Source organism: Helicoverpa zea, chromosome 3, assembly GCF_022581195.2.
Source record: "Helicoverpa zea isolate HzStark_Cry1AcR chromosome 3, ilHelZeax1.1, whole genome shotgun sequence".
NCBI classification, from domain to species: Eukaryota; Metazoa; Arthropoda; class Insecta; order Lepidoptera; family Noctuidae; genus Helicoverpa; species Helicoverpa zea.
The window spans coordinates 5,155,388-5,179,209 of NC_061454.1; the positions used below are offsets into that span (position 1 = coordinate 5,155,388).

The window sequence follows — 23,822 nt, forward strand, 5'->3', positions numbered from 1 at the left end:
CGAAAGTTTGTGAGTGATTTTAATGAAACTTTGCATTATACATCGTGACTTTTTAGTCGTCTTACAACGGCAACCCACTTCATGTATCCAATGACTAGTAAACGTTCATATAAAAAAAAAAATATTTATGAGATTAGAATAATTTAAAAATAAAAATTAATTCATTATTATGATGCATGACGTACGTAGAACACCCTGTTGTGAGCGCCCGAATCTTGTATCAATGGAACGCGGAGCGTTGGGAAGGTACCTACTTTCTACCGTTTGATACGTAAACTTTTTTTTTCACTATTTTTCTTTGCACCTATTATCTTAATTAAGTAAGGCTATGAAATGAATAATCGTGTCTAGTGGTATTTTATGTCGGATAGATTGAGTGGACCACCTTTGTAAGACGACTAAAAAGTCACGATGTAAGTATAGTCCAACAGATGCAGGCTACTTTTTATCCGGAATATTTTTTATCACATGATTTTTATACCTAGTTAAGTGACACATAGGTATTCAATAATTTCAAGGTTTGCGGAGAAAGTGTGATGGGAAAACATTTAATCGGTAAACCAGGAAGGTAACTCTAACAACGGTTTACCTTAGGGTTTTTATTTTACCTCATTAACGTCACTTAATGTCGAACAAGGTAATTCAGATCTCAAGTTGGAAAGTGTTTTTGATTTTCGCGAAACTGCTTGCGTCAAGGTACATTGCACAGCAGGGATTTTTACAGGTAAAAGTTCAGATACATTTTAAAGTTTTTCTTATTTTAAACTTTAGTTCTAAGGATCAACTTTGTCTGAAACTCCAACCTTAGCTGCAGTTTCTTGATATCAGGTGCCTTAGCGTTTACGATTTCTTGTAGCTCGGCGACTTGTCCTTCCATTTCGGCGACAGCGACCTCTATCGGGCTTTTCTCCTCAACTTGCGTGTCGATGACGGGCACGCGGCGTTTGACGTATGGGAACCACGAATCGGCTGCAATAGTTACGTCATTATTGAGTAACGTCACAAAATCCCTACTAATATTATAAATGCGAAAGTAACTATGTCTGTATCTCTGTCTGTTACGTTTTCACGACTAAACCACTAAACTGATTTTAATAAAATTTGGTACAGAGATAGAGTTGACCTTGAGAAAGAACATGGGATAGTTTTTATCCCGGACTTTTGAAACATTCTCTTGGAAACGCGATATAACCTAAATCTACGCGGGCGAAGCCGCGGGCGGAAGCTATTATTTTATATTAATTACCTGAAATACTCTTTGTAAGAGAAATGACGTCTTAAATTTAAAAAAAATCTCATTAATCACAAATCATGTTCTTTAAATACCATTTAAAAAAAATGCATTATACATAACGGTAAAAAGGCAAAAGGGGTCAAGCGCCACATTTTGCGATTTTAACTTTTTTATTGACCCCAACTCCACTATTTTTTCTCTTTCGAATGGTCGTAATATCGTTTTCCTAGCATGAAAAAAAGTTACTTGCACCAAAGAATTATTTGTACTGAAGTGCCAAATCGATACTTGCCAAAAGTGCTCAAGCGACACCAACTTTACCTTGCTTGGTTGAAGGACCATTTTGTGTATTACGTTTTTGTATCGCCTTGTCATTTGGCATAATTTTAAAAACAATATTAGAAGTAAATATGTCGTTTGTATCCATTTTTATTTTATTTGTTTAATAACTATAACGTCGCTTATACCAATAGTAAAAATTGTCAACTAAACATAATTGGCGCTTGGCCCCTTTCTTAAATAATTTTATTTTCATTACGTTGCATTTGATCCACTAAGCGCGCGCCAGCGCCTGGAGCTTAGGCCAAAATCTAAATATTCCAACATTAGATATTGGTGCTTGATCCCTCGCGAAAGCGATAAACATGGTTAAAACCTGGGGTCAAGCGACATCTATCTTTGAAACTATTGATCTCAGGCTTATTTTGATGTAAAATTATTAAAGAACATTGTATTTTAGTAAACTTTTCTGAAGATTGTGATGTGATTCAATAAAGCAATAAAGAGATATTATTTTTTTAAACTTTCTTTTTACTCTCCTGAACAATATGATCTGTGGTGCTTGACCCCTTTTGCCTTTTACCCGTCGATAATGATATGCATCTTATCACGTGCCTTTTCACATTCAACTTGAAATAGGTATTATTTTACCTCGTCTCATTTTATGACTGACACGCTATAATAAGTTACTAATAACATTTATGTTTTTCCTTTCTCGAACATTAGTACGTCATTTGAATTAATGAAATACGCTAGTAGTAACATTTTATGATTAACATGATGTAGGAATAAAAGCACAAACTTGAAATGCGCAAGAGTGCATTCTAAAACAATGGTGCTATTACATAATGTAATAAATAGAGCAATAACTTCATATTAACAGGAAATTAAACTTTGTAGTACTGATTAAAAATTTGTCATACTTTAAATTGGCAAATTCGTTTGCCTATTTTTAAGTTTTGTGACAATCTCATTATCAACGTGTCAGTTGCTATGGAACAGAGAGTTGTTCCTGATTGCTTCCAAATATATTCCTTGTATAATCCAGGACAAAAATGCAAGAAAATAACCACGCATACGCAAATCATTAGGTGTCACACCAGTTTGCCAAACTACGGCAAATGCTATTTAAGAAAACCATCTCTATTTCAACGAACATAGTGTTGTTTTTCAGTTAGCAATACCAACATTATCGAGGACATATTACGTATGTTGCAGAATTTTGCTTCTACTATCCAACTTACTAGTAAGATGTGTGAGCCTCAGTCTCTGATGATGTACCGGGCCCCTAGCTGCACCGTCCCTCGTGAAAGGCGTCTCGAACACGAAGCGGCGTACATTGTGGGCTCGTTCGAAGGATCCCTCCCCGCCTCCTGAGACCACCACACCTTCGGGGGCCGCGCGAACCCAGGTCACTTGTATGTAAGCTAGCTTGCTGTCTAGTTCTTCGCGATTTACCTAAGGAAAAGTATAAAAGAATAGTTCATCATTTGTTGGACAATGTATACGAGTTTTCTGACATCTTAAAGAGGGGAAGACCTTTTTTTAAGACCATAAGTAAAGTCCACTATTATTATTATTTTTGCAACATTTCAACTTTTATGAAGTGTAACAGTGTTTATATGACATAGTTGCTTTAAACAGATTAAACGTTATTTAAGGATAATGGAAAACTCTATTGTGAAATATTTATGTTCCGTCTTTCTTCAGTTAGGTTTACGATTATATATGTAAGTGTTACAATGTAATTTAGTTATTTTAGTTACGTTTTGAGACCAAATTTCAATTAATTGATTATTTTTAATTAAATTGGAAACGTTTTTACGCAATATTTTTAGTATTCCTATATCACTGAACCAAAAAAACACCCAAAATTGATCAGTAATTGGGATCAAACGCCTTTGACTTAAAATAAACTCGGAGAACCAAATTGATTGTATTGATCACACGATCCTTAGATTATAATCTATCAAACATAATGATGTTTGACACACGGAAAATAAAAGGTCTCAAATTGTTTAGAATATCCATACATAAAATGATTAATATTGTGATACCACTCAGATAGTAAAAAAATATTTATCAGTACAGCATCAATAGCTGTGGTTAGGTAAACGTAAATACTAATTAGATACATTTTAAGCACATAAATGAATATACGAATTCGTCATGAATTAAAATTCTTCACTAATGACTAGTGCATAACGTAATAACTGTGCTTACGCCAACGGATCAATTTACCCGAATCTCTCAAATTTTACCAATGGAACTTTAATTTTCCACTATTGTGATAAGGTTAAAAATCGAGCGAAGAAATTTGACAGACTGAGGTAAGTTGATCTGCTGACGTTTCTACAAAAAATAAGTCGTCACTAACCGGTGCAGAATCCATGATCATTTTCACATTCCCAGCACCATACTTTTGTTCGTAGAAGTTCTGCAATTTCTCCGATATTTCGCTTAGGGACGTCAATTTGGGCTCCTTGTAGATGAATTCGATGCCTTCTTCATCTTCACCGAAATGCGCTTTGCCGAAGAAAGCCACACGGTAGAATCTACCAAGCAACCTTTTTCCTGAGTTGGTGACTTCGATAACTTTGGCATAAGCTTTGGTAAGATGTTGGTAGCAGGTGAGAAGAGCCTGATAGTCCTTCCGTCGTTCATATATAGGTATGATGAGGCGGTAGAGTGGGCCCAACAGTTCGTATCTTTCGGCCTTGTCTACTGATTCCGTGCATATCATCAGTTGGTCCAGGAAAGCTTGCTCGTTGTAATGAACGTCCGTCATGCCTGAAATAAGGAAAATTATATATTGTTTATCTATAGATTTGTTTTTCTTAATTATATTAACTTCCCTGACATGCCTTTATGGTATTATTGGTACTAAAGCCTCATTATAAGGACGAGTTGCAGGTCATGTCCTCAGATGATTTAGAATTATTGCAAAACATTAATTGAAATATGGTAGGTACTTAATTTTTTTTTAATAATAATTAATATTAAATCAATAGGAAAAACATGTCAGACCTCAACAAAATAACATGAATGTTACATTAAGGTTCCATTTGGTTTAAATTAAAATTATACATTTCAAATAAAAATAATAATTGTGGATTGTAGATTCCACGCTAGACCTCATTTTTTTGTTTACAGAATGTTAATTTTTGTGCTTTTTGTGTAAAAAATCATTCTAACATTCATACATTGTAGTTAAGTGTAATTAAAAAATACCTAGATTACTTAATGATTTTTATTAAATTAGGCACCTATTCCTAGATTAAAAAAAAAATATTTTAGATCACAAAATAAAGCAAACTTATTGCTTTTAAACTTTAAAATATTAACTCTTAATTTTAATAAATGAATGTTATTTAAAAAAAATATTTAATTTGAACCCAATTTTTCATGGTTCTAAGATTAAAATAAAGTGTGAACAAAACGTTATTTCTTACAGTATAAAAACTGCTATGGTAGCATAAGCAGCCTTGTTATATTTTGGTTTTAAGGAAATATTTCATGTTTACTTTGAATTTGACATACAAAAAATTATACAAATTATTTACTTATCTATTGTTTTATAAATCTTTTAGCATGTCTAATTATCTTGATAGCGCAGATACGCGCGCGCTGTATACAAACAAACACTGAAAAGAATATGAAAATATCTATGAATGGAAGCCATGACCCTGAAACACCCTACGTACTTGAAAACAACAGGTATGTTCCGTGAGTACATCTCTCATATCAACCATAATCAAGCACGTGCATTCGTAAATTGTCTCAAAATTATCACAGTTTTCAAGCTCTCGAGAAGGTACGTATCAAGGTGCAATTTTCGGCATTAACAGATGTCCAACGGCTGATTACGTTGTTAGAGATTCGCACAGCTATTGAGGCGGTGCTGTCCCGCCGGCCCTCTTGAAATACTATTCTATGTATCTCTATATAAATGGAGCAGAGGCTCTGTGTGTTGCAGTCGAAAACGGTTCGCGAACGCGCGTACGTAGCGCCGATAACAGGCCACTCTCGTCGGTTAGGCGGGAAATTTGCATTTAAAATGGGGCTGGTGTTAGTGTTGGTGGCCGCTTTGGTGGGGGCAGTGTGCGGGGAGGAACCTCCCGGCCGTGCGGCGGAACCGCGCCGGATCGACTCCGGAAACAATGGCTTGGAGAATACAGACCTGGTCCTCGCATTTGTGGTACGTCTGATGACTTGTTATTCAAGTGGTCACGACCGGCAGGCGTGCCAGCTTCCGACATGATTCGCAGATCATTTATTTAATGACGAACTGTGGTCAATCATGTTATCAAACGTATGCCGCTACCGGTACACGGTTACAATGACATGGTGCCGAAACTAAGCATCGATTATATCTTCAACCGATTAAGGATTCAGCAATAAGAACTGAATTGTTCATCATCATTACATTTTTTGCGGTTAAATAAGTTTAATTGACCCAATTTCATTGATTGCATAGATAAGACAATACAATAACTTGTCCTGCTATTGTTGACACAACATTGACCTTGTTAACAGATATTTCGCCATGGAGACCGCACGCCTGACAATGAAGAGCTGGATTTGTTTCCATCTGAGGAACATCTGTCAGACAGCATTTTCTTCCCCTATGGGAAGAAAGCATTGACGAACGTAAGTATGCGATGGTTTTAATTCCCAAATATTAAGGTCGCTGGTTTAACCCCTTGAGATGTCCGGAGATAATAGATGATTCAATATAATTAAAAATAACGTGAATCTTCAAAGATAACATTTCCTAATAAACATTCAAAATATTGTCGTGTCAAAAACCTTTCACCTAATAACGCGACATAAATGAGTGGTGTGATGTTTTAATCTATTAAGAAATCGTAAGACCGAGAGAGATATCGGCCCATATATCAGACGATGTGTCAAACTTGTGCCCACTGAAGTCTATTGTCGATATTATTAAATCAAAATCCAAACGTTGAAAGTGACAACCATAATGGAGGTATTAAGAATTTCATAATACCATGCAGCATTCACTTTAGGTATAGATTGGTATGATATGAAACCTGGATATGTATAATGAATTTAGCTATGGTCTTGGATGCAGTGAACATTTGAATCAGAAATATGTACATTGTAATATATGAGTCATGCATCTAAAATTCTTCAATTATTGAACTACCTTTAGTCCGGAAATAATAAGACAAATTGGGGTCATGGCATGTCACCAAGGTCACCGAGGGACACTGACCCTTCGATTGTGAATAGACTCCGGCCAATATTTGGGCCGGATTATTTAGGAAAACAAATAAAAGTTTAAATTCACGAATTTTTCACTACTTAGGTACTCCTTTTTAGGGTTCCGTAGCCAAAATGGCAAAAACGGAACCCTTATAGTTTCGTCATGTCCGTCTGTCCGTCTGTCCGTCTGTCCGTCTGTCACAGCCGATTTACTCGGAAACTATAAGTACTACAGTGATGAAATTTGATGGGAATATGTGTTGTATGAACCGCTACAAAAATATGACACTAAATAGTAAAAAAAAGAATTGGGGGTGGGGCCCCCCATACATGTAACTGAGGGATGAAATTTTTTTTTTCGATGTACATACCCGTGTGGGGTATCAATGGAAAGGTCTTTTAAAATGATATAAAGTTTTCTAAAAAACATTTTTCTTAAAGTGAACGGTTTTTGAGATATCAGCTCTCAAAGTCGTAAAAAGTATGTCCCCCCCCCTCTATTTTTATAACTACGGGGTATAAAATTCTAAAAAAAATAGAGGTGATGCATGCTAATTAACTCTTTCAACGATTTTTGGTTTGATCAAAGTATCTCTTATAGTTTTTGAGATAGGTTGATTTAACTGTAATTTACGGAACCCTTCGTGCACGAGTCCGACTCGCACTTGGCCGGTTTTTTCTATTTACTTTTTATGAAAGATTAGATTCCACCAGCGGTTTTACCTCTGCGAACTACTTTTCGCAACTGAATAAGGTAGCTTTCCTAGATAAATGGGCCATATACCTATATCTAAACATTTTTCTAACCGCCTAGCAGTACCTGAGACTAAGGCGTTTAAGCTAACTTTAAACATGAATACAAAATAAAAAAACTCCAATCGATCTATCCAATATTTCAACTGACGTGCTTATCGAAGATTACGACTGGTTTTATAATTATAGATTTGCATCCAAATGCCGAATGACAACAGTGTAAGATGCACTTACGTGCCTACAGTTGCCTAGCGATATTTAGATTTCAAGATAACTTCACATCTTATCGGGAATCATAAAAATACGCATATACGTCAAACACGTGCAGAACATGCGTAAATAATCTGTATTTAATATAAATATACTCTTACAATGTCTCAGCTAAAATCTGAGCCTTCATCAGACTCGCTTCTGAGCTTAACTTAGTTGTGACGTTCTCACCTATGGTGATCTAGAGATCACCTAGAGATCAGAGCTTAGAAGCTATTACAGTTAAAACTTTGGAGTTATTCCATTGGTGTGGTCCCGAAAAAATATTTCTTAACTGCTCCTAACTTCTTGGCTGCAACTGTGAGGCCGAGGTGACATAAGTTTCCAGCCAGTGAAATAAGTCCCTAAACATTATTTTTTTTGACAGAAAGGCAAACAACGCAGCTACTTCGTTGGTAAGTATCTGCGAGAGCTTTACGACGGGTTCATCTCAAGATTATATTTGCCTGATGAGATAACCATACGGACTACTGATTACTCGAGGACCCAGATGACAGCTTTGGCTGCTTTGTCAGCTCTGTACCCACCTCCACCTGCCCAGAAATGGAACCCGAACCTGGATTGGCAACCCATCCCTTATAATACACCACCGTTTGATGACGATGACGTAAGTAAAAATTAATTACTCAACATTTTCCCTACATAAACTTTTATCAATTAGCATTTAGGCTCTTAGATTCCAAGTACCTTTTCTATAGGAAATAATGTCAACAGGTTATCATTTAAAATTACGTTAAACTAAACATAAATTAGTTTGTAGAATACTTAATTATTGCAGCCGTTAGGTATATTCATTACATATTCAGGTGCTGATATAGGCAATCTAACAACCGGTTAGAAATAATGAGGATTGTCTCTAAATGAAACTGGTTCTAAATAACAATATCTCGAATAAAAATATTTGTTAATGCACTCCCTGTTATAAAATTAAAATAACCAAAACTTCCTAAAATTAAATTTTTAGGACGAATATATCCTAGTTGGGTTTTTTCGAGGTAAGTAAGTTGTTGTATAGTTCGGCCATTCAGAGAATGCGTTCCTGACACGTCGCGATTGAACTGACGACGTAACTTTGCAATGGCGTTGCAGTTACGATAAAAATATTTTTGCTGGTTGTTTACCGTTTTAACAATTGAGGAGCATTAAAACAACATTATTATATCAATAATCAATGAATGTTATAATTTTGTGCCAAACTGAGTGTCAAATAACTTGGTAAACAATATTTTTCTAAATCTATACTGCGCTATTACAAGGTTATGTCAGCGGTTTATATTTTGTAGTGCTGTGCTAAAAATAACAGGCAAGTATCGTAATCTGTTCTTATACAGTTATAATATAAAATAATACGTTTTGATTTTCTTTTTAAGAATTGGAAAATAATGGACTATAAGACTTAATTATAACGTTTATGAAATATAAAAATAAAACTATGACCAAACCGCATTTTTATACTTAGATTAAAAATGGTAACCCCAAATGGCGTTATGGGCCGCCATTTTGTGACGCTAAAACAGTCGTCCGTTGTCGTTTCGTGCGCATAGACCACGTTTTTCAAGTGTTTTCGATCTGTTTTTATTTGATTACCCGGCTTTTGTTAGACCGAGATATCAGGATTGATTCTGTTATTGATAATAATATAATTATACATGTAGGCGAAGATGATGATGAAGACACCACCTCCTCAAGCAAATCGGAGTCTGATTAATATTCTGTTCGCACATTCAATTCAATGTACTTGTAACAAAGAATAAATAAAACAATTTTATTATATGAATATTACCTTTTTTTGGTTTCCACTTAAATAACTAAAATATAAAACAAATGATTCCGCCAATTTAAAACGAAAATAATCTTAAAATAATGCGGCGGTTCATTTTGAAGGAACGGTAACGAACTCAGTGTTATGTTGTGCCCATCACTAGTCGTGACTAACTGATAGGTGTCAGGAACGCATTCTCTGAACGGCCGAAGTATAGAAATTCGAAATTCCTCCGATTTAGCAGTGATTTACCACTGTTGCGAAATAATTAAACTCGTTACTGTTAATAGGGTTTACCATTTATAACAAGCAATTTGTAAATTGTTAAAAAAATGCAGGTGGTACTCAAATGCCGACCACACAATTCCAACATAATTTAGTCCATTGGGTTAATGTAGGAATAACGATGAAATAGGTTTTTCAATCACTTGTTATATTTCAGCTTCTATACTGGTACAACTGTCCACGATACTTATGGCTTAGAGACAAGACCTATGAGCGACCCGAGGTTAAGAAATGGATAGAACCATACCAAAGCTTATTTCGCTATATTAGCGAAAAAACTATGACGAATATTACGAAACCTGAAGATGTTTTCTTTTTAGATAATTTATTCCAAACGTTGGTAAGTTTTAGTTTTTTTTTAAGAATAGCAGATTAAAACATTTTGTAAAACTGTAGCTCAAAAGTGTTTATTTTTTTTAGAATAACGTAGGTGTCCGAACACCGAAATGGGCGCAAGAAATAATGCCACAAATCAAAGCCTTAACTAAGATTGAGTACGCTATAGAATTTTATAATGCTGAGTTGATTCAACTAGCGTCAGGTAAATATCTGAAGTAACAAAAAATATTTTGTTATAATTAGCTGAAAATTTATTCAAAAGAACACTAATATCCTCAATGAAACTTTGCACATGATTGTAAGAATCATGTAGAATTCGGTATACATATATCCGCAAGCGAGTGAAAGAAAATTCTGTGATAAAAAATATCTAATTTTCCAGGTGTTCTAATGCAATCAATAGTAAACACAACGAGTTCTGTTGTACACAATACAACGTATCCTATAGAACCGAGGTTATATCTGTACTCGGCGCATGAAAACAACGTGGCTGCCTTGATGGCCGCCTCCAGAGTTTTCGAACCCCACCAGCCTAACTACGGGTCTACATTCTCTTTAGAACTGAGAAGGAATAAGAATACTGGAGAATATGGAATGAGTGTGAGTATCTTTGAAGGGTAAAATTAATTCAACAGCACTAATGATAAGGTAAACTTACTTATTAAAAGAAAACTTAGTTTTTCCGCATTTGATATTCGAGGAAGACCTTCAAAAAATAGGCCATATCAAAATCTTGTACAAAGATCATTTGACGACAGACTCGTGTAAGTACGTCTTCTCTTCACCCAAGGTCTTTCATAGGAAAATAAATTATTCGTGCCATTAAATAAGTGTTTAAGTAGAGTTTCATTGTTCTTTAACTACCGACTTGCTGAACTTTTCCATTATCTATGGAATCATCAACCAGATCAAGACAATACATAGGTACATATTTGAATGACAAAACCACCGTGCCATATAAGTTAGCAAATAATGGAATTTAAATTGGTATATTAATGTATCTTTTGTATAGGTTTCTTGTATATAAAAAAGGATTTACATATAAATACTATGCTGTACAGAATAATTAGTAAAGCGTTAAATTTAAGTGTTTTGACATATGGTTCAATTAGTTACACTAACTCTACCATCATTACAATGATTAGTATTATGTATGACCAATCTGCATATTTTGAACGAAATTATCATGAAGAAAATATTAGGTACTTGTGTCTAAAGTATTCCACTTTCTGAGGCAACATTAAGTATGCATCTTAAACATTGTTTAGGTATATTGCATTAAGCTAACATTATTTTAGACAGCTGATATCATTGATGTCCGATAACAAAGATCGAATAAGCCTGACACTTCAAACGATCCACCTTGGGAAGTCGTTTGCATTACATTATCAAAATACACTTTGCAAAGCCTTTATTTACAACGGGATTCAAGCATCTTGATAGGATTTTTTTTATTGTTTGGACTGGAACTGTTATTTTTTACATCAGATTTTCTAACTAAAGAGATTAATCATTATCTGGCGACATTGAAGTAAGGAAATAAAAAGTGGCGCAGCGGGAGTGGTGTTGACTTGCTCGGGCATTCACCTTTTCCCGTGCTTATTCGACTGAAAAGTGCTGTGTGACAACGAATAAACATTTTGGAGGTGAATTAATGTTGTTTTTCCTCAGGCGGTGTACGCGCGTGACGCAGGCGGGCCTAAAGAGGTACTTCCCATTGGAGGCTGCGGGGGTCAGCTAGTCTGCGATTACGACAAGTTCGTGAACCTCGTACAAGAAGTCATGTTCTCTAAAGAAGAAATGGATAACAAATGCAAAGATTTAACGTCATAGTACATACCTACCGTAGATGTATAAGTTTTTAGATATAGTTGACACGAATAAAGTGGCTGTGATTTTTATTTTGTTTGTTTTTTATTTAAAATAATATTTGGTAAAATAAAGCATGCTTAAATAATACTGATGACCGTGGAATTAAATAAGTAAATGAAATGTTGTGCAGGCAGCACATCAAAACTAGTTTTTTACGATCTAGCGATACGCCCAGGCTTCGCTCGTGCTATAACGTAATAACGTATAAAAATATTTATGAGTACACGTTACTATAAATACTCAATCTATTCAGAACAATGCATTGAAAAAATAAGTAATCATGAAAAACACAACATCGATTAAATATGAATTGAGTTAAAGATATAATACCTACCTAAATGGTCATACATAAAGAACAATACGAAATCTAAAAAACTAAATTAACATGATAATAGGAGAAAAACGTCAAAGACTAACCAAATAAACACAGTAGATATTTTGACATTTACAAAAATACTAGAATATGTAAATTACCAACGATCGGGTAAATAAAATATTTGATTTGTAAATGCGATCCGTAATTATGTGAAATTGAGGAGTTCCGTTTGGACTACTAACATTGGATATTTCTTTAAGACTTGGGAGCACCTATACTTCATAATATATGTATAGCAGTACAAACAAAAGCATTGTCATTGCACCTAACTTAAGCGTAAAGTCAATGCCCATAACTAAGATCATTACCAAGGTTTTTGTAAGACAATTCACCAGCAAAGTCCAAGGGTATTTTAAGGTAATTAATTTAATGGGAAATCGGACTCCCCTGTGAGGACTTCCCGAATACTGCTAACGTCAGATTTCAGAATATGCGAGTCATGTTGAATCATTTGGCCTAGAAAGTTCAGCAGCATCCTGCTAGGCAAAAATTATCCTCTAGTTTCGTAATAAAACTGATACCTAATTCGGAATAAGTGTTTAATTTTCTCATATTCACAATTTGGAAATGGGCACTCGAAATCCTTGGTCGAAGCACAAAGATCTGAGATAAACTTGGAATAGGTAAGTCTAGAAAGGTATGACGACAATAGACGATCGTTGCTATGTTCATAAACTCAATAGAAATGCGAGAAACTCCTGCATAATATGAGTAGGCACGTAAGTATTATACGTAAAGTAAACAAATGAACCTATTCGCTGGAAACAAAACGCGGTGTAGTTACAATATGATTAGATATGATCACTCACAGTATGCCTGCCATAGAATTATGAGAACAACGCTTCCTCCGACATCTTATTAATGCCTTATCACTAAGCAAGATGTCTTGATTATACTAATTACTTATACTAAGATAATTTGGAATCTTAATTAGACGTAAGAATTCTGTGTTGTGGAGATGGTGCATCTGAGCAGTGTAATCTGCATTAAGTAAGTTTTAATAATTTACTGTGATTATTTTTTAAGTGTATGTGAGTGTATCAAGTGTTTTTTGCGCCGTTCTCAGGTATTTTGGCTTGTCACGGGGTTTGGGTTTTTGATAATTTGGTTATTATCCTTAGTTTGCGGGTCGTACAACAAAGCTATTCTGCATTGTGCCTTTTCGAGTGAACGAGTTCCAGCTTGTATGCCCACAAATCGTAGCAAGAAATAGGAATATTTTTCCTAGCAACAAAAAGCTAGCAAGGAACGCGAGGTCGTCATAGCAAAATAGACTTTCTGTACCCCTCCAGGATAGGGCAGGCGGAAGGCATTGTACGTTCGCACGGCAGCGCGCGCGCAATCTTTTAATTCACACTATCAGGCGAATCAAAGCACCCTCATGCAAATAATACTCACATGCCACTGTGATATTTAAACGTATATTCTTTGTTTTTATTGCATATTCACAATGTATTTCCTACAGGAAATTAACGTTATCCATCTCAAATATGTATGAAAAACTACCATGAATGGCGGATTCAACGAAATGAATACAACACATGTTTGCATGGGTACACATTGTGAGACCAAATCTGATTTTTCCATTGAAACTGTGGTTAACAAGGGCGCCGGTCGCGTCTAAATATCAACATCGGACGATACGGGCACGCATGTGTAAATAGCACCGTGGTACAATCGATTGGACAAAGTCAATCATCTGAGCGGGCACAGGTCGCGGCGACCGTGAATCTCGCCAAGCGTCCCGTACGGAACTCAGTGGGACTCCGCCTCGCGCACCGTGCGCTTCCTGCCTCGCTCCGCCGCTGCTCTATCACGTCTGCCGAGTGGATGCTTCGGACAGTTCTCGTGGTTTATGTGTCAACATTAAGCTACTAACTATGCGTTATCCTGAGTGACTTAAACCCGATTAAGATCGGATTACAATGTAGAGCTGCCGACCCGGCGAAGGAAAATGTGAGTGACATTTTGAGACATCATTCAATAAAGCGGATGTTTTCGTCAAACGAAGGCGTTGCGGTATCTGTACGGACACGTGCAACAATTAACATAAGTATAATTTTCTCATCATGTATGTAGGAATATAATTGGCTGAGATAGTTATAGTGCATGAATATTGTGAACAATGGTTCTGAGATGATTAGGATCCCAGAGTTAGAATATATGAAATAGTTGCATTGAATGAGCGGGTTTAGTTGTTAGCAGTATTTGTCGTGGTCAAGCGTGTGGTGCGTTTGCGCAGGAAAGAGGGCGGTCGCGAGGAGGAGCCGACCAACGCGGCGGAAGCGGCGCCGGCGCAGGGCATGCGCATAGAACACACTTGCTGCTGCCTCGGCGTGTTGGTGGGCATCTCGCTCATCGCCGGTATGTATACAAGCGACAAACCAATATGGCATAGGAGTTTGTGTTTTGGACAGCCTTCACGCATTCAACTATGGAAACGATTAGGTCTATAATTTATGCTTGTCAACGGTTATGGCTGAAAGCGATAGATTCCAAAGTATCACGCTGTTTAATTTTTGCTTGGCTTTTTTGTTAAGATCCCAACCGTCAGCAATCTACTTCGTAATAAGCAAGAAAAAAAGCGCAGCAAATCTTTTTAACTATAAAACTATAATTATTTTGGTTCTGGACAACGGCCACTAGTAAAAAAACGCGATGTTTACCGATTTGTATTTTCATCAGCCCTCGTAGCAGTGATACTGATGAAGGATTCAACGGTCGAAGTGACTGTTCTCCGACAAGTACACGTGGTAAGAACATTAAAATAATATATGAATATTAATTGTTACGTTAAAGTTATAAACTGGCACTGTTTATAGATATTCAAGAACATGTATTAGATAAAATATATTGCAATTGTGAGAAAGGAATATGTTTATACCTATACCTACATTTCAATGCATTCTCATTAAAATCCTTTAATGTCAAGTATAATAGGGAAAAGTCTAGTTAGATATTTTATCTCAAGGAATAAATATAGATAATTGTAAAAATATTAATTAACGCAATTTGTAGAACCGAAATTTTGCTTTTTATGTAAGTATTCATTGTAAGAATTGATGCACTCAATAAATATATTCGCAGCTCATGTCACACGGGGAGCGCACCCCTAGCGAAGGGGAGCTCGCTATGCTGGGAGCTCCACCACCAGACCACGTGTTTTCGCCCTACGGAGCCGGCGCTATGACTAACGTAAGCAAACCGTATACATTTCTAAGTAGATTCAGCATAGGTTTTAAAGTGGCCAAGAGAAAATTGAAACCGCCTAATTTCCCAGAATTTCAATTCAACCGAATAGTTTGTATTCAATTTCATGGGAACCGCATGATACGTAATTTTGCAACAATGGACGATTTTTGGCGTAGTTCCTCGATACATGAAATTAGGTATCCGCCGGCCGTAACGAATGACTTCTGACGTACACAAACCATAACCGCGGCTCTCGGATCAATGGTGATGTTGCATGTAGATAACTCATATGCGGCGGCGCGCCTCTATCCCGTACACACAATACTGGCGATGTAACAAAAGAGCACTTGTTGAGCCGTCCTTGCAGGCTAGCTCTGCTGTACCCATTGACAAGATTAGCCAAGTAACAGATATACGCCACAATTCCATTTTGAATGCCAAGTGACTAGTCTTATTCAGGCACAATGTTTAAACATCATGTAACATATACATTCGTAATAGGTAGATAATAAAATTTCAAAACAGTGCATATAATTAGATTTGCAAAAGGTTACAGTTCATAGGTACTGAAGGTGCGTAATAGTTTTTGCCGTGACAATGAATCTCCGGAATCTGTGTTAAGGGTCGGACACGAAGGACAAGTGAAGACGAATGATTTTATAACGAAGTATCCGCTTCCTGGTCCGAATGCGGGAGGGAGTACCGATAGCCGAAGGTCGCGGCCTGTTCTAAACGGGAACGAGGTGTCGGCAGACACGCTGATTGCCGTCAACCACTAATAATGATTTATTGCTTGTCGCACGTCATACGGGTTTAATAGAAAAGCATTGCGAGGGGACCGGACTTTGTTAATAAAGACGTTTGTATGTTTCTTATTATTACAGGAGGGCAAGATGTTGACATTTGAAATGGGCGCATTACTTAGGAAAAGATATGACGAGTTTTTGGGACCTTATTACCAGAGTGGTAATTATTTCATCATTATTGAACTTTTATAATTATAATAACACACATAGTTGTTATAATATTATTGTATTTGAATAGAGAACAGTATCGTGATATCATCAGACACGGAGCTGAGCAAAATGACGGCTCTATTGATTGCGGCGGGGCTCTGGCCTCCGTCGCCGGAGCAGGCGTGGAACGACACGCTTCCCTGGCAACCCGTGCCTTACAAGTATCCACCGCGACGTCAAGACTTTGTAAGTACTCTCCCGATACATAATGAATTAACAAATAATACTTATTAAACATTTCTTTATATGTTCCGGCCCAGAAACATACAAGGCACAATTACTATGTATAGCTATTGTAACTGTTGGGCCAATGTTTTGGGCTATCGAGGTCTGTCAGTAGTCAACAGTAATAGCATAGCCATAAGCGACAGATAGAGGAATAGAGATTTTTATGCAGATTTGAACTAACAATAGTGTTTTCTTTAAGCTACTCTACGAAGAGAACTGTCCTCGCTACAAACAAGAGAAGGAGAGGATACTTAAAGCGTTCACCGAAGAAGGCCTGTTGCTGCCATACCGCGATCTCTTCCACAAGATCGCGCAAATGACCAACACTAACTTCAGCACGCCGCAAGAAGCTTACTATCTCAACAATTTGTTCCTAATACAGGTATGTACCTATATCATCATCATAAAAGTCATTGAAAGTCAGTGAAACGTTCATTGAAACGAAGCTAGTTTTCAGCACCTTTTTTCTCGTGAACCATCATGCTCTTATCTTATCCCAATTTTATTTGTGGTCGGCGCAGCAAGTTTTGCCGTCATCTCACGAGTAACATTCTTTATGTCGATGATTATTTTATTTATTTATTAGACTTAATATTTCTGAGAATAGCAATGCAATTTATATAACACAGAAAAATAAACAAATTAGACAGACCCATGTCTTTAAAGTCACACTTTAAAATTCACTAACAGGTTTGCAGTTTTGACTGACGATTAAAAACTAATTATGACTTGTTTGATAATGAAGTTTACCATTAATAATCATATTTTTCAGGATGACATAAAAGTACCGAATCCGAAATGGGCGAAACATGTGAAGAGAAAACTAATGGATGTGGCCAGATTGGAGTACTCAATGATGTTTCATAATAACCTGCTTAGAAGACTTAGTGGTGGTAAGGAATATAAACCAACTTAATTATATCAAATAGATTCCTTTACCGAAGATTATAATAAGACTTGAATGCAAAAAAATAATAATTAATAATTCTTCGATGTCTCCTAAACAACTTTGACGTAAAAGACTAAAACTCTTGATTAATCCTTGACATTTCGTCAAGAAACCAGCTAAAGGCGGTTACGGGATCTTGTTCCTAAATGAATGAAAAAAAAAAGCATACACCGCGTGATGTGCAAAAATATGATTTTAATAATTGAAACCGAATGGTTTATATTTTCCTCAAAAGAAAAAAATAATTACACAAAATGAACTTGCTGAACCTACTAAGTTGTTTTTCTGATCGCTGCAACTAAAGAAAAACAACAATCTATTTTATTTTACCTTATTCTTATATCAAGAATTCAATACTTGCAATTACCATGATTTTTTTTCTTCTCCAGGGGCACTACTTCAACAAATAATAAAAGAAGCCAGCAGTAACAGCGCGGGGGAGTCGCAACTCCGTCTGGTCGTACGCACAGGAACCCCAGTGTCCGTAGCGGCCCTTTTGGGAGCCTGCGTGGCTCCGCCGCCGCGTCTCCCGGACCCCGGAGCCGCGTTACTGTTCGAGCTGCATGAGAGACGGCCCTCGCCGCAATCGAAGGAGCAAAAGACTTTTGCTGATGGACAGCGGTTCGGTTTTAAGGTGAGCATTCCTATATATTTCAAAGACTTACAAGAAAGTTTTCGTTATTTCTAAAAGAACTGGGTCCAATGACTTGGGAAGTTTTATTTATTTCTTAAAGAACCGAATAATTATGTTTTGTAGACATATTGATTGAAAGATCTCGATGGTAGAGTACAGCAACATGTAAAATGACGGCAAGATATTTGTCGATACATTGACACAGTTAATAAAATCGGGTTTTCTTTCTCATGTTTCATATTCCTTAAATGACGATGTTTTTGAAAGCTCTGACATTTGTTGAAATTAAGTTATACAATATGTTTAAGCTAATATATTCACTACTATAGTCTAGATGCAAATCGCATTCCTAGAGCTTAGAATAAATTAGTGGATTGTCTGAGAAAGTAGACCATGAACTTTGACATCACGTGACTGACTGCACCACATTTGAAAGGCTGCTAAAAACTGCAAGGCCTCCATTGACAAGAACGAAAGTAACATTTGAGGAATTAAATAGATTAAAGTTTAGATTTTAAATATAAATAGAACAGTCATACTTTTACTCTTTCTTGTTTTTTTTTTTTCTAGATATACTACTGGGACGACGACTCGGCGGAACCTCGCCTCATGGAAGTGCCGGGATGCAACGCGTTCTGTCCTCTCGAGACGTTCAAAGAACTAACCAAATACATAGTGTCACACAACTATAACGAAGACTGCAGAGTTCCTAATACATAGTTCAAAAGTTGGATCTAATATTTACTGTGGATTTCTATAATCTAACCATCCATAGTTTTGCGACTAAAGATTGATATTTGACATCATTTATATGAAGCTAAAGTCAAAATTACATCTCTAATCAAGAACCAACTGATGGATAGGTTATAGAAATTCGCAATTAGTGCTTCCTATAAATCGATGGGTTAGGCTGTGGTATTTAAAAGTGAACTTTATGACACAGGATATAAAATATATTATCGATATTGTGATATTGATGTTTTACTTACCCTCGTCGATTTTAAGGCCGGTTTCGTCACGAGGTATGTTGAGAGAGATCTCGGCAAATTCGTCCGCGCCCCATGTTTGTGTACCTCGTAGTTTTAGGTACTCTGCTATGAGGGCTGCGATGTGTAGTTGGCAGCACATAGCCTGATAAAGAAAATGTGTTTGTAGTGGACGATTTAAATTTGCAGGACTGTGTTAAAATGTGATCATTGAGTAAGTTGAATGCCATTCGTTAGCATTTTTAATGAGCTTTACGACGTTTTTAACAGACTTCCCAAAAATAAGGAGTTAAACAACATTATATGTTATATTTATTGTTATAATTTGTACACCCTAAAAACACAGTTCATATCAACTTTTAATGAAATGTACCAAAATAAGCTGTAAGTAATATCGATATTTTTCTTGGCGTTAGTACCACCTCTACTTCCCGACTTATATGTCAAATAGATGGGAACCTTAGGTCCTAACCTCATTCCCGGGGCTGCAGAATTGTTCGAAAGAGTAACCGAGGCCCTGGTACATAAAGGGTTTAAGAAGGAACATGGTGGGTCCTCACCTCATCATGATCTCCCTGGCGAGCATTATGCTCGGCGAGGTTGGAGAGCCAGGCATGACGCAGCCGCGGCGTCGCGCGACATGACGCCGCTAGAGCATGCTGCAGCTCTGCCAAGTGGACACTGCCAGCACCTGTTTGTTTTATTCCAGTTTATTTTAAGCTCGAAATGACGTGGGTACTTAAGATAAAAGCTGCAACTGGAGTGGGATATTTAAATTTTATTTAAAAACCAATTTGAATTTGAATTTTCCGCCCCAGTCGTCACATTCGCATTATTGTATTTTGTATGCAGAATAGGTGTTCAATACACTTGTTCATCAATGTTGATAGGAAAAAAAAAATTGCTTTGGGTTCATTTAAAGATGTCAAAAAGCAATATACAAGTATGTATTCGTATATTTATAATTAAGTAATCTTACCTGATGCACCAACCCCTCCAACGCCAGCGAGTCGAGCCCGAGCACCAACAACTGTGCGAACGCGACGCATCAATTCCGCCACTTCACTAGACAAACCTAGTGCAAATAAAAGGATATTTTAATTAAAGATTTATTTTAACAATTTATTTGTTTTTACACACACACACTATACTTTTAAGAATATTAAAGCCGAGTTCACCGACAGCATAAACGTCAGTTTTACAATGTTTTCCTAGTAATTTTCAAGTTCAATTTTCAAAGTACATACTTAGCTGTTTTCAGATAAAACGGACGTTTATGTTGTCTGCGATATCAGGCTTCAGTGAAATGTAAATAGAGTTGATTTTTCTTACTTACCAGTTCCCTTCATAGCTTTATCGCCAGTCGCGAAGCAGTTGATGACAGAAAGAGACTCTTGGAAGCGTTTGCAGTTTAGAGCAGTTGAATTATCTAGCAGTTTCGATACAGCCATGATCACCTACAAAAACAGAAATACGTAAGTTCAGCAATTCTAGTTTTTGATATTTATTTATTTTCAACGACATCTTGGATCCCTAAGGTTAATGAAGGTGTAGGTCGAGCACCTAGACTTCGAGTTAAAAGTTTGATATTTGATTTGTTTTTCACTGGTATTTTTTTTTTTATATTATTAATAGAAATAGCCATCTGAGGATAAGCTATCCATCCTTGGTATATTGATATGTCAAAATAAATATCTATAGCAGGGCAAAACAAGAGCCTTTTTGCATATAGTGTGATATAAGTGCTCACCTGCAAATGCACTCTAGTGAGATCACCACCAGTCCCGTGTTGGAAGTTAGCTCTCATTAGCAAGTACAAAGCGGCGGCCGCTTCACGCCTCAACCACGCCGCCCGCGCTTCGCACAAACGTACTACTGCAGCGACTACGCCTGAACATACTGTGCTGCCACCTATGTAGAAAAATAGTGATTGTATATAATGATAATAAAAAATATTGTACACAAGGAAATATGCACATTATTTGCCCTTTTGGTGGAGAGGGAAAGAGCGGATCCATTAGTCATACAGGAATACGACATCAAAGCAGGTGCTAAGATGATAGTTTTCGGTAGCTGTGTTCTATTGCGGTAGCTTTATTATTTTAGGTAGAACCTCGACAAAGTTTGGGTGCTGTACATGTATTTTAAATACCCATAAAGATTCAAAAATTTGTTTTGGGATAAAGAAATAATAATATTTTTTTTTTTATTTAACCCCCCTCCCCCTATTTATCACCCCGCAACTATCCTTACAATTGTGACCCTAAAAGGAAGAATTATCATAAACTTTTCAAAGGATTATCTTCAAAACTCACCTTCAAACAATGTCTCCGAAAACTGATTGATATACGCTCTCAAAGCAGAAAACAGGTGTTTATACAAAGTTTCACTCTGCGGGTACTGCAGTAACTTGAGGTAAGGTTTCGCAGCAATGCCATCAGCCGCTCCCAGGTTCTTCATGAAGAGACACGCGCGGTCTATGATGGTGAGCCCCACTTCTGTGGCGAGGCAGCTCGCAGATAGTACTGTGTGTTCTGCTATCGCTTCCAGTTCTTTGGACAAGAATAATATTAGGCTAGGAGGATACATCTCACGGGGCACCATATTATATGAGATCCGGTAGGCTATCGGTAAGGCAGAAGGTGGCACAGTTGAAAGTACCTACATTAAATTATTATTTTGGTTAAGCATTTAGATAGGAAAAGCGTGTGACGCGTTCTTTGTGATCTAGCACAGAATTGTTCGGGTTTTTTATATGAAATAGTGATTATACCAAATTACATCAACTATATAAACCAATTATGTTTAGCGCCAATGATTACTTAACATAGTATTACGTTTAAATTACCTAGTTCAGAAAAGCGCGTACTCACCAGTAGTTACTGTAGGATTGACAAGATTCTCCCTATTCACAGTATTATTTTTCTCCACAACTATTGGGGGTTCTTTAGAGAAGTCTGGTGGACTCATTCTGGCGGGCAAAGTCCTTGCTTTCACAGGCTTCGGTTTGCCATTACAGTCTGGCGTTGTGGCCTTCATTTCTGATAGAATTTTCTTCCTTCCTACGTATTGGAATTGTTCAGCACATATTCTGAAGAAAAAAAGACAATTCAATGGAATTTGTGCCTACTACAAAGTATACAAGGTTCAAAACACATAGTTTCAACTTACTCTAAAACATTAAAGAACGATTGCTGCTGCGATTGAGACTGCGTCTTCCACCAGTCCACTAGTCTCTCATCATCCAAATACTTCAACACGAATAAGAAGCATAAAAGGACATCCCTTACTTCTTCCGGAGACATTACACCGAACCTACGCAAAAATAACCATTAGTACCATATAAATAAGGTTGAATATTAAATAATGGTGTTGTCTTGATAGTTACCTATTGACTTGATCACCAATTTCGCTCAAGTCTAGACGTCCAACGTTTCTAGGGAGCGAGTCACCGCCGGACATGGTAGATACTGATTCTAATGAGCTTTGTGACATGTTGTTGGCGTGATCTGAGGGCACAAATTAATATATATTACAAAAGCAAGATACCTCATTCATTAATCATGAATCACTGATCAAATCTTAGAAACAATAACCTCTACTTTGATATTTGATAGTTATTCCATGAAGGTATTTATTTTTCGCAATTACATATGTGGTTGAACGTGAACCAAATCGTGAACCAAAGACAAAACCTCAATTTTTACCAATAATAAAAAGCTTTCTGAATTGAAATAAGAAAATCAACTTATTTTCATATCTCACCTTTCCCATACATATGATTGCCCGGTATTGTAGGCGGTTCTTTAAAATGGGCGGAGTTTCTGACCGGCGTATGATCAAAGTGTAGCGTCAGCCTATTTCTTCGCGGCGTACTGTTGGCCGAGGCGGCCTCTTTCTGCGTACTATTAAGTACTGGGTTCATAGTTGCGTCTCCATCGACTTTATCGTGACCGTTTTCGACCGGACTTGCCAGAGATTTTGTTATGAGACGGTGGGCATTTTCTGTTGAAAAATGTGAGTTTAAATTAAATTTTATAGGTACTAAAACAATATCATCTATATAGAAGTTCTTTTAATTCGATCGATTCATAAATATGTGTCTGTTTGCTGAGAATGTCGATAAAAATGTGTTTTCTTGTTCACAAATACCAAATTTTTGCTGTCTATTTTAAAAGGTTACTTCAATGAATACTTACCAAGTACAATAGTAAGCCACGGCGAATACAGATATGCGAGCCTAGCTCGGCACTGTCGAGTTCTATACCGATCATCATGCTCATGCTTAGTCATTAAAGCTCGGAGCACACTCAACGCCGACCTACGTTTCAACGGCGCCTCTCGCAATGACTGTTCAACCTAAAAAAAAAAAACATATATTTAAAAATATGTTCGATAAGGAATAAACAATATAATAA

At 36.7% G+C, this 23,822-nt stretch overlaps 3 protein-coding genes across 5 annotated transcripts in view; 2 read left to right on the top strand and 1 right to left on the bottom strand.

Annotated features, from left to right (window-relative positions):
* LOC124645612 (dedicator of cytokinesis protein 9) overlaps window positions 1-23,822 on the bottom strand; it is a 39,123-nt gene that overhangs the window by 5,235 nt on the left and 10,066 nt on the right. Inside the window, exons 19-32 of the mRNA XM_047185409.1 lie at window positions 23,604-23,763; window positions 23,170-23,409; window positions 22,793-22,913; window positions 22,576-22,719; window positions 22,278-22,495; window positions 21,720-21,956; window positions 21,155-21,315; window positions 20,741-20,861; window positions 20,384-20,479; window positions 19,965-20,095; window positions 19,408-19,549; window positions 3,891-4,303; window positions 2,758-2,971; window positions 804-969 (exon numbers count right to left, since the gene is read on the bottom strand). Coding sequence (XP_047041365.1) covers window positions 804-969; window positions 2,758-2,971; window positions 3,891-4,303; window positions 19,408-19,549; window positions 19,965-20,095; window positions 20,384-20,479; window positions 20,741-20,861; window positions 21,155-21,315; window positions 21,720-21,956; window positions 22,278-22,495; window positions 22,576-22,719; window positions 22,793-22,913; window positions 23,170-23,409; window positions 23,604-23,763 — 2,564 coding nt within the window. The remainder of the gene's footprint in view (window positions 1-803; window positions 970-2,757; window positions 2,972-3,890; window positions 4,304-19,407; window positions 19,550-19,964; window positions 20,096-20,383; window positions 20,480-20,740; window positions 20,862-21,154; window positions 21,316-21,719; window positions 21,957-22,277; window positions 22,496-22,575; window positions 22,720-22,792; window positions 22,914-23,169; window positions 23,410-23,603; window positions 23,764-23,822) is intronic.
* On the top strand, window positions 5,463-12,052 carry LOC124645613 (venom acid phosphatase Acph-1-like). The gene is made up of 7 exons (XM_047185410.1): window positions 5,463-5,711; window positions 6,050-6,163; window positions 8,133-8,372; window positions 9,970-10,152; window positions 10,233-10,353; window positions 10,534-10,751; window positions 11,823-12,052. Exons 1-7 carry the CDS (start codon window positions 5,463-5,465, stop codon window positions 11,982-11,984), a joined length of 1,287 nt encoding a protein of 428 aa, XP_047041366.1. The 3' UTR covers window positions 11,985-12,052.
* On the top strand, window positions 13,250-19,389 carry LOC124645614 (venom acid phosphatase Acph-1-like). Of its 3 annotated transcripts, none has more exons than XM_047185411.1 (10): window positions 13,250-13,389; window positions 14,642-14,763; window positions 15,085-15,152; window positions 15,487-15,594; window positions 16,476-16,557; window positions 16,636-16,793; window positions 17,035-17,217; window positions 17,608-17,728; window positions 18,174-18,418; window positions 18,989-19,389. In XM_047185411.1, the coding sequence occupies exons 1-10, from the start codon at window positions 13,358-13,360 to the stop codon at window positions 19,136-19,138; spliced, it is 1,269 nt and encodes a 422-aa protein (XP_047041367.1). In that variant the 5' UTR covers window positions 13,250-13,357; the 3' UTR covers window positions 19,139-19,389. The 3 variants fall into 3 exon arrangements, with proteins under 3 accessions (XP_047041367.1, XP_047041369.1, XP_047041368.1); XM_047185413.1 differs by lacking the exon at window positions 13,250-13,389 and adding an exon at window positions 14,002-14,452; XM_047185412.1 differs by lacking the exon at window positions 13,250-13,389 and adding an exon at window positions 14,002-14,355.

Bases quoted from the DNA above. Each gene is read 5' to 3' on its own strand.
- LOC124645613 (XM_047185410.1), top strand. From the start codon at position 5,463: ATGGAGCAGAGGCTCTGTGTGTTGCAGTCGAAAACGGTTCGCGAACGC. The intron at 5,712-6,049 runs GTACGTCTGATG...CCTTGTTAACAG, and splicing joins ACCTGGTCCTCGCATTTGTG to ATATTTCGCCATGGAGACCG. The intron at 10,354-10,533 runs GTAAATATCTGA...CTAATTTTCCAG, and splicing joins GTTGATTCAACTAGCGTCAG to GTGTTCTAATGCAATCAATA.
- LOC124645614 (XM_047185411.1), top strand. From the start codon at position 13,358: ATGGTGCATCTGAGCAGTGTAATCTGCATTAA. The intron at 14,764-15,084 runs GTATGTATACAA...TATTTTCATCAG, and splicing joins GGGCATCTCGCTCATCGCCG to CCCTCGTAGCAGTGATACTG. The intron at 15,153-15,486 runs GTAAGAACATTA...ATATATTCGCAG, and splicing joins TTCTCCGACAAGTACACGTG to CTCATGTCACACGGGGAGCG.